The sequence below is a fragment of the Mauremys mutica genome, chromosome 6, assembly GCF_020497125.1.
Source record: "Mauremys mutica isolate MM-2020 ecotype Southern chromosome 6, ASM2049712v1, whole genome shotgun sequence".
NCBI lineage: Eukaryota > Metazoa > Chordata > Testudines > Geoemydidae > Mauremys > Mauremys mutica.
Genome location: NC_059077.1, coordinates 31,550,089 through 31,567,891, shown reverse-complemented (window position 1 = coordinate 31,567,891; position 17,803 = coordinate 31,550,089). Strand labels below are relative to the sequence as shown.

General features: G+C 40.0%; 1 protein-coding gene across 1 annotated transcript in view; it reads right to left on the bottom strand.

Moving 5' to 3' along the window:
• Positions 1 to 17,803, bottom strand: part of ITGA1 (integrin subunit alpha 1) — a 118,764-nt gene that overhangs the window by 9,006 nt on the left and 91,955 nt on the right. The window contains exons 21-28 of the mRNA XM_045020534.1: positions 16,981 to 17,061; positions 14,049 to 14,125; positions 13,183 to 13,272; positions 11,658 to 11,769; positions 7,167 to 7,280; positions 6,409 to 6,507; positions 4,130 to 4,234; positions 3,130 to 3,222 (exon numbers count right to left, since the gene is read on the bottom strand). Coding sequence (XP_044876469.1) covers positions 3,130 to 3,222; positions 4,130 to 4,234; positions 6,409 to 6,507; positions 7,167 to 7,280; positions 11,658 to 11,769; positions 13,183 to 13,272; positions 14,049 to 14,125; positions 16,981 to 17,061 — 771 coding nt within the window. The remainder of the gene's footprint in view (positions 1 to 3,129; positions 3,223 to 4,129; positions 4,235 to 6,408; positions 6,508 to 7,166; positions 7,281 to 11,657; positions 11,770 to 13,182; positions 13,273 to 14,048; positions 14,126 to 16,980; positions 17,062 to 17,803) is intronic.

The following is a 17,803-nucleotide window of genomic DNA, read 5'->3' as shown; positions in this document are numbered from 1 at the left end:
ACTAAAAACCAGACTTAGAGACACTGGTTTTTATGGCCCTTACAACAATTTGTAACACACCCTACTGCTTGCTAATCCTTAATTGCTCACTTCATTTTAAGTGGTCTCCTACAGCATGTGTGAATCCCTTATGCTTAGTGTGACCAGATGTCCCGATTTTATAGGGACAGTCACGATTTCTTATATAGACACCCCCATCCCGATTTTTCACACTTGCTGTCTGGTCACCCTACTTATGCTTACCAATCTGTTCCACTTTGTATTTAGCTCAGACACTCTTGTTTTTTCCTCCAGATCTGAGGAAATTCTGAGAAGCTTGAAAGCTTGTCCCTTCCACAAACAGAAATTGGTCCTATTAAAGACATTACCTCACCTACCTGGTCTCTTTCATATCCTGGGACCAACATGGCTACAACAAACTGCAAAGTACCTTCTAATTAGCAGTCACTGTTTTATTTATCACAATTCTGCTACTAAGGCCTGGTCTACACTATGGGGGGATGTTGATGTAAGATACGCAACTTCAGCTATGGGAATACCGTAGCTGAAGTCGAAGTATCTTATTCCGACTTACTGCCCGTCCTCACCGCGCGGGATCGACGTCCGCGGCTCCCCGTGTTGACTCCGCTACCGCCGCTCGCTCTGGTGGAGTTCCGGAGTCGACGGGAGCGCGTTCGGGGATCGATATATCGCGTCTAGATGAGATGCGATATATCGATCCCCGAAAAATCGATCGCTACCCACCGATACTGCGGGTAGTCTGGACGTACCCAAAGTGACTGTAGTATTCTAATGAACTATATTTCCTGAAGTGTGATGGGGTGCACAAACCTCAGACTGAGCAACCAGGGGTTAAGGAATTACTCTGGGCTCAGCCAGCTTCACCCTGCCACACCTGTAGCAAATGTACCATCTGGAGAAGGAAGTAAAAGGCAGGAGAGCAGCTAATTTGGGGGCAGACCAGGGAGAAGAGCAGACCTGCTACCAGCTGCTCCAGGGAGATGAGCTGAGGGAAAGGCAAAACAACTGCCCAAAGGCCCCTCCCTGAGGGAAGGGAGGGCCTGCTGCAGAGACACACTGAGAGAGAAGCATTGCCCTCTCATATGAACTCTGGACTGGACTGATCCCCTTAATTTTTGTTTGAACTATCCCAACAGGGGAAAGCCTTGGACTGAGCTGGCCCAGGAGGCTGGGCCATACCCCAGAAGGAGGCAGTTGCCCCAGATGGTGACCTTGGGACAATTGCAGGGAGGTGATAGGAAGTGGCCCAGGGAGGGCTGCCTTAAGCCTCCCTAGCTGTCAGAACACGGATAGCCCTCAAAGAGCCCTCGGTTGGAGCACAGTGGAGTGGGAGGGCCAGGTAGCATGACCAGACAGCAAATGTGAAAAATCGGGACGGGGGTGGGGGGTAATAGGAGCCTATGTAAGAAAAAGACCCAAAAATCAGGACTGTCCCTATAAAATTGGGACATCTGGTCACCCTAGGGCCAGGGCTCACCTACCAACAACCTCCCTGCATGTCACTAACCTAACTACTAGGCAGCACTCCCCTACCAACCAACCCTGAGTGAGGGCTGTCACAAAAAATGCATAATTTTGGCATAAAATTTCCGTGTTTATCAATGGTTATCAATGATTCTCAGAAAGGATTTTTAGTAATACAGGGAAATATTTATTTTATTTAAGTTTGTATTAAGCTCCTAAAAAAGAGACGTGTTCATTCATGAGTACTGAAAATGCATGTGGAAAGGCTTCACACTATGGAGTGTCTACAGTACTTGCTCCATGATTCAGAAGAGCATGTTAAGGGCTTAGCTTCATGAAAAAGTTGCAGAGGTTTAACTAAATTTGTGATTTTTAAACCAATTTAGTTAAATCAATATAAAAGACTGTGTAGAAAATCTTCTCATTCTAAACCAGACTTATTTTGTTTTTTCAGTTTTATTTGTAATTGGTTTAAGCTGAACTGAAATAAGAATGTCCACACAGGGCCTTTCACCATTTTAAACTTAAATTGGTTCAAAAAACTAATTTAAGTTAAAACAGTGCAACTCTCTTGTGCAGCAAGGCCTTAAAATTTGTAAACTAAACATTTAATTTCAATAACTTCTTATAATTAAAACAAGGTATTTCTGATTCATATGACACTGTAGAGGTAGCTCCATTTATCCTCAAGAGAAGCCAAACCGCATTTTAGATTATGGTTTAAATTTTAATCTGTGTTTTAAAAGGAATGTATATAGTAAAAGAAAGAAAAAGCTCATGGCTCATCACTGGCATGTAATCAGTTTGTAGTTCTCAAAGCAATATGTACAAGAACTAATTCATTCTGAAGGTCACTCTTTCAGAAATTCTTGGGGGCACTGCACAGTAACATACAGTAAGCTTTTTACCCAGGGTTACCAGTGTAGTTATCTAATACATTATTACACAAACCAGAAATTACCCTAGAAAACAATACAATCAATTTATTTCGTATAGTTTTATACAATCTAGTCTAAGATGTTTTAAAGAGTTAAATAAAAGTTACAAACTTAAAAAGATAGGATAGCAGATTATACTAGCTCCAATTAACAGGCAATGTACTTTAATAGGAGTTGATCAGGCCATAGGAGCTATTGCAAATGAGGAATGCACAGCCAGGATAGATGTAGCTTTAGGAAATAAAATCTTATTTTCATAAAAATATTCTTGGTAATGAAGAGGAGGAAACAGAATTAGAGGAAAATATTGCAAATAAGCAGAATTGTTTCTAAAGAACATTTGTTTTCCCAAGACTACCTACGACAGCTGCTTTTTAAATTATTAATGTTTTTAAAAGATTTATTTTAAGTGTCTCATATCCACATGGATAGGGGAAGCACTAATTTACTGCAATGGTTAGCTTCAGATTAGTTACACTTCATATGCAAATTGAAAAATAGCATAGTTTTTCTATCATTCAATATTATTTTAAGCTAGTTCTGACTTTTTTTTTTTTTTTACTCTGAATAGAGTAGATAGAAATAGATAGAAAATTATAGACCTCTTCCTCAAAGAAGTGTGGTTCGCTGCGGCAGGTAACATATCAAACATGTCATTAACAGGGTAAATACTATAATGGGTGTCAGATACTAGGGTCGCACATACCTCTTCTTTTTGATTGGTTCCTCTCAAAATCAGCAATGAGTTTTCACTCTGAAGTAATGCTCTTACAGTGAAATTTAAACTGTGAATACTTGCCTGGAAGAAAACAGACTCCACTGTTTATGTTAAATATTTTTAAGACTGAAATTCCAGAGATGAATAACAGCATAGAACTAGGTTCAGGTTGTGAGGTGGTAGGAGAGCAAAATGGAATGATAAATAGAAAAATCACAGAGAGAAATAGTGGGATGCTATTAGGATTATTAAGTCAAATCTTATTGAACAATTTTATGAATGAATCTAGACGAGTGGGTAAACAGCACATTAATTCTGCACATGATGCTAAAGTTTCAAACAACAGTGAAGACAGAGAAATAATGCACATGGACCTATGGTCTGATCCTGCAACATGCCAGGCACTCTCAGTACATGTAGGATTGAACCCCAAGTATAGTTAAAATTATGGGAAAGAAACAAAAAAATATGAAATGAAGACACACATATTTAAAGCCCTGATTCTGCAAAAATTGCACGTGAATACCTTAAGCATGTAGGTATAACTAATGAGCATCAAGTTCAGGGCATACATAAGCGTTTGCAGGAGTGGAGCTAATTCATCTCCAAAAAACAAGGCAAAGCTTAGATATTTAAAGGGAAATGGAATCTTGAAAAACTGAATTGCTGAAATATGAGTATGCAATGTGAAATGTTAGCTAAAATCTGAATGCTATTTTGGGTCATATACACAGAGGCATCACATCACATGTAGATAATAGTTCTTTTCTATATAGCTCTGGTGAAAATGCATTTTTAATTCTGATGTTCTGAGTACCTCAGTAACAGAATATATGTAGGTTAATTTCAAGGGAATTCTTAAAATAGTAAGAAAACAATTTCAAGTACTAGACGACTGAAGATTAAAAAAAAACTGTCTAAGCATTATATTTGGCTTAATATTGTTTCAACCCCATAGTTATACTGAATGTGGAGAAGGCTTACTTACTTTTATAAAGGTAGGTTTCCATAATCGTAATGAAATGTTCACTTGAGTTATATCAGATGGGGCCAGAGTACAATTAATGGATGCATAGTTGTATGTAGCAGAGTCCTGTTTAAAAGTTTATGGACAGGAATTAGTAATTAAACATTTTAATACGACTCTCTAGAATAAAACAACCTATGTATAGACTAGTGATTTGTAATTTGCTATAGTTTAGTTATATGTGCTATTAACACTAAAAGAATATTGATTACTGGAGCTTGGCTAGACAAAAAAAGTTACACAGAAATAACTAAACTTACTTTTTCATTCACAGTTTTTGGTAGATTGATTTTGCAGAAACTTGCAACAATCTTAAAATGGAGGGCCTAATCACTTTCCACCTTACATAGCCATTTACATCTGGGTAAACTGCCTGGCAAATGTAACAGATCAGAATGCCTCATAGACTTTAAGGTCAGAAGGGACCAGTGATTTCCCTACACTCCTCCCCCCCTCCCCCAGTTTTGTGAACTAGTTACATGCCAAACCTGATGGCTGAACTTTGCGACTTAGTCCTCACTCACAACTATTTCACATTTGGGGACAATATATACCTTCAAGTCAGCGGCACTGCTATGAGTACCCACATGGCTCAATAGTATGCCAACATTTTTATGGCTGACTTAAAACAACACTTCCTTAGCTTTTGTCCCCTAATGCCCCTACTCTACTTGTGCTACATTGATGACATCTTCATCATCTGGAACCATGGAAAAGAAGCCCTTGAGGAATTCCACCATGATTTCAACAATTTAAAAAAGCAAACAGAATGTTGGGACTCATTGACTGCCACTGCACATTGAGTGGCTGTTTTCAGAGAACTATCCACAATGACTCCCAGATCTCTTTCTTGAGTGTTAACAGCTAATTCAGACTCCTTCATTTTGTATGTATAGTTGAGATTGTTTTCCAATGTGCATTACTTTGCATTTATCAACATTGAATTTCATCTGTCATTTTTGTTGCCCAGTCACCCAGTTTTGTGAGATTCCTTTGTAACTCTTCGCAGTCTGCCTAGGACTTAACTATCTTGAATAGTTTTGTATCATCTGCAAATTTTGCCACCTCACTGTTTACCCATTTTTTCTGATCATTTATGAGTATGTTGAACAGTAATGGTCCCAGTACCGACCCCTCAGGGATACCACTATTTATCTCTCTCCATTCTGAAAACTGATAATTTATTCCTACCCTTTGTTTCCCATCTTTTAACCACTTACTGATCCATGAGAGGACTTCTCTCTTATCCCATGATAGCTTACTTTTCAAAAGTCAATTTACATTAAATACATTTTTAAAAAAAAATTATATTTTTTTAGAAATCTAGACCTGTTATGTGTTTTGGTGTAACTTGCATTATCCTTATGTTAAATTTGCATTATCCTAACAAAACATTTACTTTATTCATGTCTCTTTTATATATCTCATCGGTCCTCCCCCACATAAATTCAAACACCACCCCTAATTTCAATTCCTGGGGAAACCACTGGAAGAGACCATCATGATCATCTAGTCTGACCTCCTGCACAACACAGGCCACAGAATCTCACCCACCCACTCCTGTAACAAACCCCTAACCTATGTCTGAGTTATTGAAGTCCTCAAGTTGTGGTTTAAAGACCTCAAGGTGCAGAGAATCCTCCAGCAAGTGACTCATGCCCCATGCTGCAGAGGAAGGTGAAAAACCTCCAGGGCCTCTGCCAATCTGCCCTGGAGGAAAATTCCTTCCTGACCCCAAATATGACGATCAGTTAAACCCTGAGCATGTGGGCAAGACTCACCAGCCAGCACCCAGGAAAGAATTCTCTGTAGTAACTCAGATCCCACCCCATCTAACTACTTTGCATAGTTGGAAATGACTAAACAAAGTGGCCAGGAAGTGGAAGTTCAGGCCTTTAAAATATTACTTAATATTTATTTCATTAGACTAGAAGGACAAGGATAAAAGATTTACACTGATGTAAATAGACATAGTTCCACTGAAATCAACGGAGCTATAATGATTTACACAAGTCGAAGATCTGGCCCAAGGATGTGTAGTTCAGCTTCATGTGCAGCTTTTGCAGCAAGAGCTAATAAAAATTATAGCATGTTACCTTTAAAGGTAACGTCTTCAGCTATTAAAATATACTAGATGAAATTATATGGAGCAATGTCTTAACAGTATTTATTAGAAATATTCTACTCAAAACATTCCAGGTAAATACTGCAATGAATGTACATATTTTAGACAGGCTTACCATAACTGTATCTTTTGTAAATTCTTTTTTTTTTGCCAGCTCAAACTGCATCCCAGAGTTGAATGGATTTATGGGGTGACTGATTTGGCAGACTGCATTCTGTTAGGAAAAAAACCATCTCTCTTACTGCCCAAAGGTCTAAAATAATAATATTCAAAAGCTCCAGAAACAGGTCAGTATTCCTAAGATTTAGCAACTGTAATAACAAGATCATTTTATAGTATACCCATTTCTATACATTTGTTAATAACCAGAGTGTAGAAGAGCAAAATGAAGGTGACAGCATATTATTTATATTACCTTTCTCATTACAAATATGACACAGTCTTTTATGAGGTAATTTAGGCTATATCTAAACTGCACACCATTGGCGGTGGTAGGTACTGTGCATGTAGCTACATGCTTCAGTAAAAAGCAGGATGCTGCTGAAGCCTTTCAGTGCCCTAACCACTATGCCACACTCTTAACAATAAATGAAATTAATCTTGATATCTTCAAACTATTGTTGAAACACCATTAAATAAAGATAGGCAGGCATTATTTTGTGAATGGCTACATTTCTAGAAATTCTTTAAGAAGGTTTACCTCTTATTCCAAATCCAGGTTATCATTTAGATTGCAAGCAAAGCTAAATTTAAGTGCCCATATGTAATCAAATTGAGTCTTTCATTTTCTGACACCAAGCACAAAAAAAGAAGAAAAACATTTAAACTTTAAAATAAAATGAAGATGAATTCATGTTTATAGTCATAACTTACATCTGAAGATGACAATCCAGTTAGGTAGAGAATGGGGTTTTTGGATGAAGTCAAGTTGGGGAATGAAATCTGCAGAGTGAGTTGTGGCACTGGAAAGGGTTCACCTTTTTCAATCTACAAGAAACAAGAACAACTCTGTATTTCCTGCTCTCTTATCTTATTGGTGTTTGACTGTGGGTTGTTCCCTCCCCGCCCACAGAATCATAGAATATTATAGTTGGAAGAGACCTCAGGAGGTCATCTAATCTAATCCCCTGCTCAAAGCAGGACCAACACCAACTAAATCATCCCAGCCAGGGCTTTGTCAAGCCGGGTCTTAGAAACCTCTAAGGATGGAGATTCCACCACCTCCCAAGGTAATCCATTCCAGTGCTTCACCACCCTCCTAGTGAAATAGTGTTTCTTAACATCCACCCTAGACCTCCCGCACTGCAACTTGAGACCATTGCTTCTTGTTCTTTCATCTGCCACCACTGAGAACAGCTTAGCTACATCCTCTTTGGAACCCCCCTTCAGGGAGTTGAAGGCTGCTATCAAATCCCTCTTCACTCTTCTCTTCTGCAGACTAAATAACCCCAGTTCTCTCAGCCTTTCCTCATAAGTCACGTGCCCCAGCCCCCTAATCATTTTCATTGCCCTCCGCTGGATTCTCTCCAATTTGTCCACATCCCTTCTGTAGTGGGGAGACCAAAACTGGACACAATACTCCAGGTGTGGCTTCACCAATACCGAATAGAGAGGAATAATCACTTCTCTTGATCTGCTGGCAGTGCTCCTACTAATACAGCCCAATATGTCATTGGCCTTCTTGGCAACAAGGGCACACTGATGACTCATATCCAGCTTCTCATCCACTGTAATCCCCAGGCCTTTTCTGCAGAACTGCTGCTTAGCCAGTCGGTCCTCAGCCTGTAGCGATGCATGGGATTCTTCCTTCCTAAGTGCAGGACTCTGCACTTGTCCTTGTTGAACCTCATCAGATTTATTTTGGCCCATTCCTCCAATTTGTCTAGGTCACTCTAGACCCTATCCCTACCCTCCAGGGTATCTACCTCTCCCCCCAGCTTAGTGTCATCTGCGAACTTGCTGAGGGTGCAATTCACAGGGGTGGCTCCAGGCCCCAGCATGCCAAGCGCATGCTTGGGGCAGCAAGCAGCTAGGGGCGCTCTGCCGGTGCCGCGAGGGCGGCAAGCAGGCTGCCTTCGGCGGCTTGCCTGCGGAGGGTCCGCTGGTCCCGCGGCTTCGGCGGACCTCCCGCAGGCATGCCTGTGGAGGGTCCGCTGGTCCCGTGGCTTCGGCGGACCTCCCGCAGGCACACCTGAGGGAGGTCTGCCAAAGCCGTGGGACCAGCAGACCCAATTCATCCCATCATCCAGATCATTAATAAAGATGTTGATCAAAACCAGGTCCAGAGCCGACCCACGGGGCACTCCGCTTGATACCAGCTGCCAACTAGACACCGAGCCATTGATCACTACCCATTGAGCCCGACAATCTAGCCAGCTTTCTATCCACCTTATAGTCCATTCATCCAATCCATACTTCTTTAACTTGCTGGCAAGAATACTGTGGGAGACTGTATCAAAAGCTTTGCTAAAGTCAAGATATATCACATCCACTGCTTTCCCCATATCCACAGAGCCAGTTATCTCATCACAGAAGGCAATCAGGTTGGTCAGGCATGACTTGCCCTTGGTGAATCCATGTTGACTGTTCCTGATCACCTTCCTCTCCTCCAAGTGCTTCAAAATGACTTCCTTGAGGACCTGCTCCATGATTTTGCCGGGGACTGAAGTGAGACTGACCAGTCTGAAGTTCCCTGGGTTCGCTTTCTTCCCTTTTTAAAATACGGGCACTATATTAGCCTTTTTCCAATTGTCTGGGACCTCCCCCGATCGCCACGAATTTTCAAAGATAATGATCAATGGCTCTGCAATCACATCAGCCAACTTCCTCAGCACCCTTGGATGCATTAGATCTGAACCCATGGACTTGTACATGTCCAGCTTTTCTAAATAATCCTTAATCTGTTCTTTCACCACTGAGGTCTGCTCACCTTCTCCCCATACTGTTGCACTGGGCAACACAGTCTGGGAGCTGACCTTGTCTGTGAAGACTGAGGCAAAAAAAGCATTGAGTACTTCAGCTTCTTCCACATCATCTGTCACTATGTTGCCTCCCCCCATTCATTAAGGATCCCAAACTTTCCCTGACCATCTTCTTGTTGCTAACGTACTTGTAGAAACCCTTCTTGTTACCCTTCACATCCCTTGCTAGTTGCAACTCCAATTGTGCCTTGGCCTTCCTGATTACACCCCTGCACGCACTAGCAATATTTTTATATTCCTCCCTAGTCATCTGTCCAAATTTCCACTTCTTGTAAGCTTCCTGAGTTTAAGTTCACCGAAGATTTCTCTGTTAAGCCAAGCTGGTCGCTTGCCATATTTGCTATTCTTTCTGCACATTGGGATGGTTTGTTCCTGTGCCCTTGATAAGGCTTCTTTAAAATACAGCCAGATCTCCTGGACTCCTTTCCCCTTCATATTAGCCTCCCAGGGGATCCTGCCCATCAGTTCCCTAAGGGAGTCTAAGTCTGCTTCTCTGAAGTCCAGGGTCCATATTTTGCTACTCTCCTTTCTTCCTTTTGTCAGGATCCTGAACTCAACCATCTCATGGTCACTGCTGCCTAGGTTGCCACCCACTTTTACTTCCCCTACCAATTCTTCCCTGTTTGTAAGCAGCAGGTCAAGAGGAGCATGGCCCCTAGTTCGTTCCTCCAGCACTTGTACCAGGAAGTTGTCCCCAACACTCTCCAAAAACTTCCTGGATTGTCTGTGCATTGCTGTATTGCTCTCCCAGCAGATGTCAGGGTGATTGAAGTCCCCCATTAGATCCTGGGCCTGTGATCTGGAAACTTCAGTTAGTTGTCCGAAGAAAGCCTCATCTACCTCATCCTTCTGATCCCGTGGTCTATGGCACACACCCACCATGCATCACCCTTGTTGCTTTCACCTCTAAACTTAACCCTTCATAATTATGTAGTCAGCCAATGGTGAAAGGGAGCATGATGTGAGCTCCATTACTTTTATTCCAGCAGCAGACAGGTATTAATTCTTCTCTAGAATTAGCAAATACAGTTTACTATGTGTCTGATGAATAAATAGGCGGATGCAGAAAGAAAGCAAGAGAAAGAAAGAAATGATTCAGTCTGAGTTTCTATTTTGACATGTTCTACATTTCTTGTCACTCCCTTGTATGGCTCATCTGCTTTCCTTTAGGACTTGTATTACATGAGTTCCTAGTGGCTTTTCTTTCTCTTTTGAACTCCGTGTTCAAGTCCAAAACAATGCTCTAACTTGGGGAGCAGTAGAGGAGCCATTGTTGGGAAAAGGAAATGGCTTCTGGCAGCAGTACTGGCTGGCTCAAAGGAACATTCTTCCCCAAAGACTCTTAGTGCAGCTCTAAAGCAACAACCTTCTTGCAGCTCCACTCCTTCCCTATCTCAGCTCAGTCTGACTTGTTTCTGATATCACCGGGGCTTCTCTCTTTCTCAGTCTCTCTCTCTCTCACACTCACACACAAATTTCTGCTCCTTCTGAATTGGCACTCTGCAAGAGTGGGTGGGGAGGAGGACTATCACTTACAAGCAGGGTCCCAAGCTAGTAGCAGGGACACTCTATCAGATCTCTGACTACCCGCTCTGCAGCCCCTCAGCTCCTGCCTTTATTCAGTCAGGAAGGGTTTAGAAATCAGACAATCCCACCTAAAACATTCTCTTAATTTTAACATTAAGATAAAGATTGGAGAATACTGTATCTAAATGTTAATGTTTAAATAGTATGGGTGGGTAACAATGACATAGGGGGGATATAATATAACAGAGGGATTCACCTTTGTAATTACTGTATCGAAAGAGTTAGTCCTTTCCCAAGGCCCATCTATTACAGACAGAAAGTTGCTGATTCAGACTTTTCAAATGGATAGGACTAATATTCAATGCTAGATTTAAAACTGGGAAACAGGGATGTTTTAGGGATAATTAAAATCAATCCTGCTACAATGTGAGGGATTTATAACCCACTAAATGTCTTTTCCAGCCCAACTATTCTACTTTGCCATCTTCATTTAATTAGAAATGCAAAGTCCTTAGAGCATTGTACTTCTTTTCTTCAAAGCTGGCTGGTTTCTGGAAATATCAATTCTCAACAATAAATGCAAACTGTAATGAATTAAGGTCAGCTTCTAGTTTCAATGGCACATGTTTTCCCATTGACCATCTGGAATGGCTCCATGGCCCATAGATCACATTTGAATGCTGCTGATATATAATATTTTGAAAGCAAAAAGCTCAAAATGCTGCTGTAGGAGATTTAATATGTTGCATATGTGACACTTAGGTAATAGGTTAGCAAAGGACATAAATGCATTCAACCAAGTTCAAAAACATAGAACTAGTCCCTTTAAAATGCCATTGTAGCTCCTGTTACTTACCGTATAGTTTATGTTAACTTCATCCCCAGTGTTCTCAGTTGTATTAATATAAGCAGAAACTGTATCATTTGCTGCAATTATAATATGGCATTCTTTGGGATCTTTGAAATTACTGTGGGTTAAAAAAAATAACAAAACCTTTACAATCATGCACTCCAAGTTAATTATAAAGATCTTTTTGTTACTTTAAGTTAATCCTCCAGGGCTAATTTTGTTACAGTTAGGGTATGTCCATACTACCTGCCCGGATTGACGGGTAGCGATTGACATCTCAGAGTTCGATATATCACGTCTCATCTAGACGTGATATATTGAACTCTGAACGCGCTCCCGTCGACTCCGGAACTCCACCACTGCGAATGGCGGTGGCGGAGTCCACGGGGGAGCCGCGGACTTCGATCCTGCGCCGTGAGGATGGGTAAGTACTTCGAACTAAAGTACTTCAAGTTCAGCTACGCTATTCACATAGCTGAACTTGCGTACCTTAGTTCGAACCACCCCCCTAGTGTAGACCAGGGCTAAGTGTGCTACTATTTCCATTAATGCAGAAGTTGTTGGTTTTCTATGAAGTGCTTGTCTTTTTAAATATTATGTACATCACAAATCCCTTGTTTGGTTAAAACTATATCAGAACAAATCATTCATAAAAGAAAGATGGATTCAAGGCCTGATTCTACACTGCCTTGCTCAAGTTGAGTAGTACTTCATGCCAACCCTAGTGCCATGCAAAATGGGCAGAATCCTAGTTAAAAAAAAGAAAAAAGCAAGGAGGATAAAAACAGATGGGCCAAATTTAGCTCTATTTCATATGGGTAGGACTTATATTCAAAGATAGATTTGACATCCATTTATTAGGGATGATTTAAGTCAATGAAGTAACAAAGAGCGGGAAATGTGCAGAAGCACAAAAGGGAGTTAAGTGCCTAACTGTCTTAAGATGCTTTGAAAATCCCAGTTGGAATGAATTTAGCCTAATAATTTACATATACAAATATACACACAGCACATCCCATATTTATATATGTAGACATACTCTGTACACATATTTCTAAAGATAGAACTCAACTGAATTTCAACTGTTCCTGAGAGCAAAGAATATATCTTTACTATGGCAGAACCCTTGAGTTAAAAATATATATGTGAACTGATAAAAGGCTTTTGAGAATCTGGAAATTAAGGCTAATTTATGAAATCTTAAAAATAAAATACAATAGCGGGCCAATACAAAATGCTAGTTTTCACTGGGAGGGGAAAGCTGTGCTTTCTAATACACCGGACACACCTCTGAATGAACAGCGAAAGCTGCTATTGCACTAGTCATCTTATAAATCACATGAAAATAAATAAAAAGTGGCTGCAGTCTGCTATGGACAGTGACTGGTCCATTTCAATAAACCCTTTGCCTTTTATTCACGAGACCAATGTTTGTCTTTTGTGTACATTACCAAGTACAAGCTAACATAGTCTCTTTAAATGGTTTGCTGTATCCCATACTAGAAAATTAAGTGCAGAAAAACATTAATACCTGAAAAATTTTAATCCTATTTCATATTTTACTGGGATTGTAATGTCTCCTCCATTGTCAGTCAGGGTCTCAAGTGGTTCTTCGCTATCACTAGAACAGAACAACACACACCACTCTGGTCAGATTATGATACTCCTCAGTACACAATACGTATAGTTGGTGGGAAGGGCTCTGAGAAACTGAAATACCTGCAGCTGTGGATATAAAAAACCTCACTGGCCACTTCAAGTTAATTATGGTCTTTTAAAAATAAATTGAAATGGCTCTTTCCAGTAAGTAAAAAGTACATACTGCATTAGGCCAAAATCAAAATTACACCCTTGTAGAAATGAGAATACAAACTGCTGTAGATTGAAAATAGCTACATTATATCAAGTAGGGGCCATCTCTATCACACAATCCCTGTAATTTCCTGACAGCATATATTACAGGGAGGTGCAGTACAATTTACCCATGCAGCTATAGCAAGGCACCTCAATCTTGACTTGCTGCAACACCATTTCTATTTGAGGCCTAGGCCTCTCTCCTGGGCAGAGATTGCAAACTGTATTACAATGTACTGTAATTTTGTGATCAGAACAGATGTCTTCTGTGGTTGAGGCTAGCAAATCTAAGTCACTTGTGTCTCATTGGCCTATGAATGTCTATGAATGAATGTCCATTTATTGAATCCACCTCATTTGATAGCCTCAAACCAACCAATAGTTCTGTACATCTGTAAAGCGGGCCATTCTAGACATTCAATATTCTCTTTTGAACAAAAATAAATAAATAAATGAAATCTCTGTCATACCAGCTGGAGTGCAAGCTATACAGTGACTAAAAGGAAAGCTTGAGATATAAAAGCAGTAATTTTGGTAACTAACCTTGTTACATACACCTGAACAGTAGCATTTTCCAGAAGATAAGAAGCATTGAATTGGAATACTATTTTGAAAGAAATCTGGGGGAGAAAACACATTTTAAAAAGATACTAAGAAAAGGAGAGTAAAACTCAGCTAAACATTAAAATGTATTCAGATGAAAACTGGCTAAATTCCTAAGTCAAAAATCTTGGCGTCCATACTCAGTTTTTAGTCCCTCTAACTGAATGAGTAGGACTTCAGGATTTTGCCCAAAATGAGAAGGAAATCCAATAGTAATCAGATTATTACACTGCAGGGCCAATTTTTCAAAACTGGTGACCCAGAATAAAATTGAATATATAATGTGTGTAAAAAAGGTCATTAAAATAAAATTCCATATTTAAATTCCAATTTGTAAATTTAATTTCCTTGATTTAAGAATCCTACATCTGTTGATCCTGAGAGCCTGGTACAACAGCTGTCAGGCCTTTGCGGAGGGATCTGTACACAAAGCCTTGGTAGTAAAGCTGGAGTGGGCTGTTTCCCTTCCTCATTTAGAAGAGGCTGCTGGGTTTTCATTTGTTCATACTAATGTGATGGCACTTTTAATACATGGCAAAGGTGCCTAGAGTGTTGAAAAAGCATTTTTTAAATCTATTGAATAAATCTAAACAAATAAATAATCCTGAATTTTACAATTTACTGATGACTATAATTAAGGCCAATATAGCCAAACATGGTCACTTGGAAGGTTTTGGAAGCTCTGTTCTAAATGCATCTCTCAGCATCACTAGACAGATTACACTGTAGCAGTTTTGCTTTGGTTTAATGAAAATGTAGCAGTTGGTAATTATGTGATATAACAAGCTTACAGTTTGTTAATCTTAAGGAGTTTGAATTCAAGCTCTTTATTTCTCATTGGTTTAATTGTGTGCACAACTTTAGTATAAATGATCCAGAGAACATTGTCTGGGCAATTTGAGCATATAAGGAAGCCAGGAAGAGGCCTAGAACATGAATTTGCTGGGATTGTTTGTCAGCCAATTAGATGAATTGAAGGACTCTAGCCACAGACAAACTGGCAATTTCAGTTGGAAAGTAAAATGAGAAGACTCTTAAGCTGTGAATGCGAACACTAAGTAGTGGGTTTTGTCCTGATTTGTCTACATGGTAAGAACAGCTTATCTAGTTGCTACCGGTCAGAGACTGGAATTGGAAAAGTGTGTATGTTGGTGTGTGAGAGAGACTCTAAAGTAATTTATTATATCTGCACAAGATTTGGTGTACCCCAAACAAATAAGATATTTTATCCTAGAGCAATTTAAATGCAATTTATTGTCCTTATTTTAAGCTATTTTACAAACATTGAAGTCCCAATTTAAAATGCTGCATTTGGACATTTGATTTAATCACCAAAGAATACATCTGGGCTACCAGAAATTTATTGCTAAAATATAAATAAATTGGTTACAATTGTTTAAACATTTTTCTTCCAGGTCTCTAGGCACATTTCTGGTGCAAAATGTTGCGGTTATAGAAAATTTTCTTTCATCTAGCTAATTTATATTTTATAAACTCAGCCAGGTCACTCATGGAATATATGAATATAGTTTTCCACACCACAAACAGAGCAATGGGCTACATCATTAATATAGAGGTTATAAGCCACTCTGTGCTGGAGAACTGCCTTGAACACCATCTCTAGAACTGATGCTTCACTTCCAAGGAGCCAGGACAGAGTTAGTAGGGACCTGGAGCTAGTGTAGCAGTACAAGGGGTGGGATTCACAAAGTACTAGGGGATTAAATTTCAGATTTAGGTACCTAAATCTCTAGTTCAGGCTCCACTGTGATCCACAAAACTCCTGCTGAACCCTTAGAAGAATGCAGACACCTATCTCTTGAGTAAGCCCCAGAGCGATCTGTGAACTGAGGAAAGTTTGATGTTTGCCTATCTCGCATGTGAGGTCTGATTCAGTAGGTGTGCTCAAAGGCTGATTATCAGGTTGGATCCCATTTAAAATGGAGAAGACGGTGGTGGTGGTGACAATGTTATAACTTTTAGCTCAGTGGTTAGCACACTCACCGGGGATGTGGGGGACCCAGGTTCAACTCCCTCTTCTGCCTGATGGGGATATTTCAATGTGAAGCTCCTTCAGTCTCTCCCATTGGAGTTTTTTCACTGTGGATAAATTCTTAAAGAACCATAGGGCCAGAAACAGAGAGAGAATGACTCTGTAGCTTGCTAGCTAAGGCATACACCTGGAAGGTGGGATACCCAAAGCATAGTGCCCTGCTCTTTAATTGAATGCCATAACCACTGAGCTAAACGTTATAAGGTGGGTGTCACCTTAACCTCCTGTTTTGTGTGGAGTGAGGCACACACCTAACTCATTCTCACAGAAAACAACTTAGGTGGCTACGCTGCCTGATTGCAAGAGAGGGGTTTCTGTTTGTGGTTGACTAGCAGAGCCAGGTATGTCGCTGCATCCTGGAATGAGACAACTATCTCTGTGAGAAGGGCAGGGTTTCGGACACACCTCTCTCACATGGCTTTTGTGAATCACATTCTAAGATACCTATCTCTCCCCATTCATTATAGAGGAACCTAGGCTAGGCTTCTTCTGTGAAGAATTGAGGTAAGTGTGCGGGGGTGGGGGCACACACATCATGGCATTTCCTGGATCCTACATGACTATTTCCATAGAGAGACAAGATCTAGACCTTTATTAGAAAGGGGACCTTTTGAGTATTATTTTAGGGAAGCACATTGAGGCCGGGGGTGGGGAGGGGGAGTTCTTTTTTCATTGACATGAGTTGTTTGAGATTTAGATTTTAGATTTATTTACATCTAGAAACCTTAATTGGTGCATAAATACATAACTGATCAGGATGGGCAGATGCCATACAGAGCTGCTGCCCTCTCCAAAAATATTCCATTAACAGTTTCCTACCTCTTCTCCAGACTTTAGGAAAGGGTATCCCACTTTACAGGTAATATTGTGCTTGGATTCACAACTATCTTTCTGTATACCCTAGACAGAAAGAGTCACAGCATTACAAGAGTGATTTCACTTTTATCTGCAACATTTTTTTTAAAAAGTTTTAATTAAAAATTAAACAGTCCAGAAGTACATCATATATTCTTTGTAATAATTGTCACTTTCCATCATCATCATAATTTAAAATTCAAATTATTAATGGATATGACTTTCTACATTTGTTTCATAATGTGTCAAATATTTTTATCATAATATTGTTATATAAAGTTATATCAGAGTTACTATTATTGTTTATCAGTGAAAGTGTACAGAGAACTTCACAAAATGCATAGGGCTCGCATTTAAAATCTGTATACGTGCAAAAGAATTCTTTTCTCATCCCAAAGCATCTTTACAAATATGGAGAGCAGTACAGTGTCACCATACAGTGAGGGGGGACTTCAACTACTCAGGCATCTGTTGGGAAAATAACACAGTAGGGCACAGAGTATCCAACAAGTTCTTGGAATGTATTGGAGATAATTTTTTATTTCAGAAGGTGGAGAAAGCTACTAGGGGAGAGGCTGTTCTAGATTTGATTTTGACAAATAGATTTGATTTTCAGCTTGAGTGAAAGTGATCGTGAAATGGTGAGTTCACGATTCTAAGGAATGGTAAGAGGAAGAACAGCAAAATAAAGACAATGGATTTCAAGAAGGCAGACTTTAGCAAACTCAGGGATTTGGTAGATAAGATCCTATGGGAAGCTAGTCTAAGGGGAAAAACAACTGAAGAC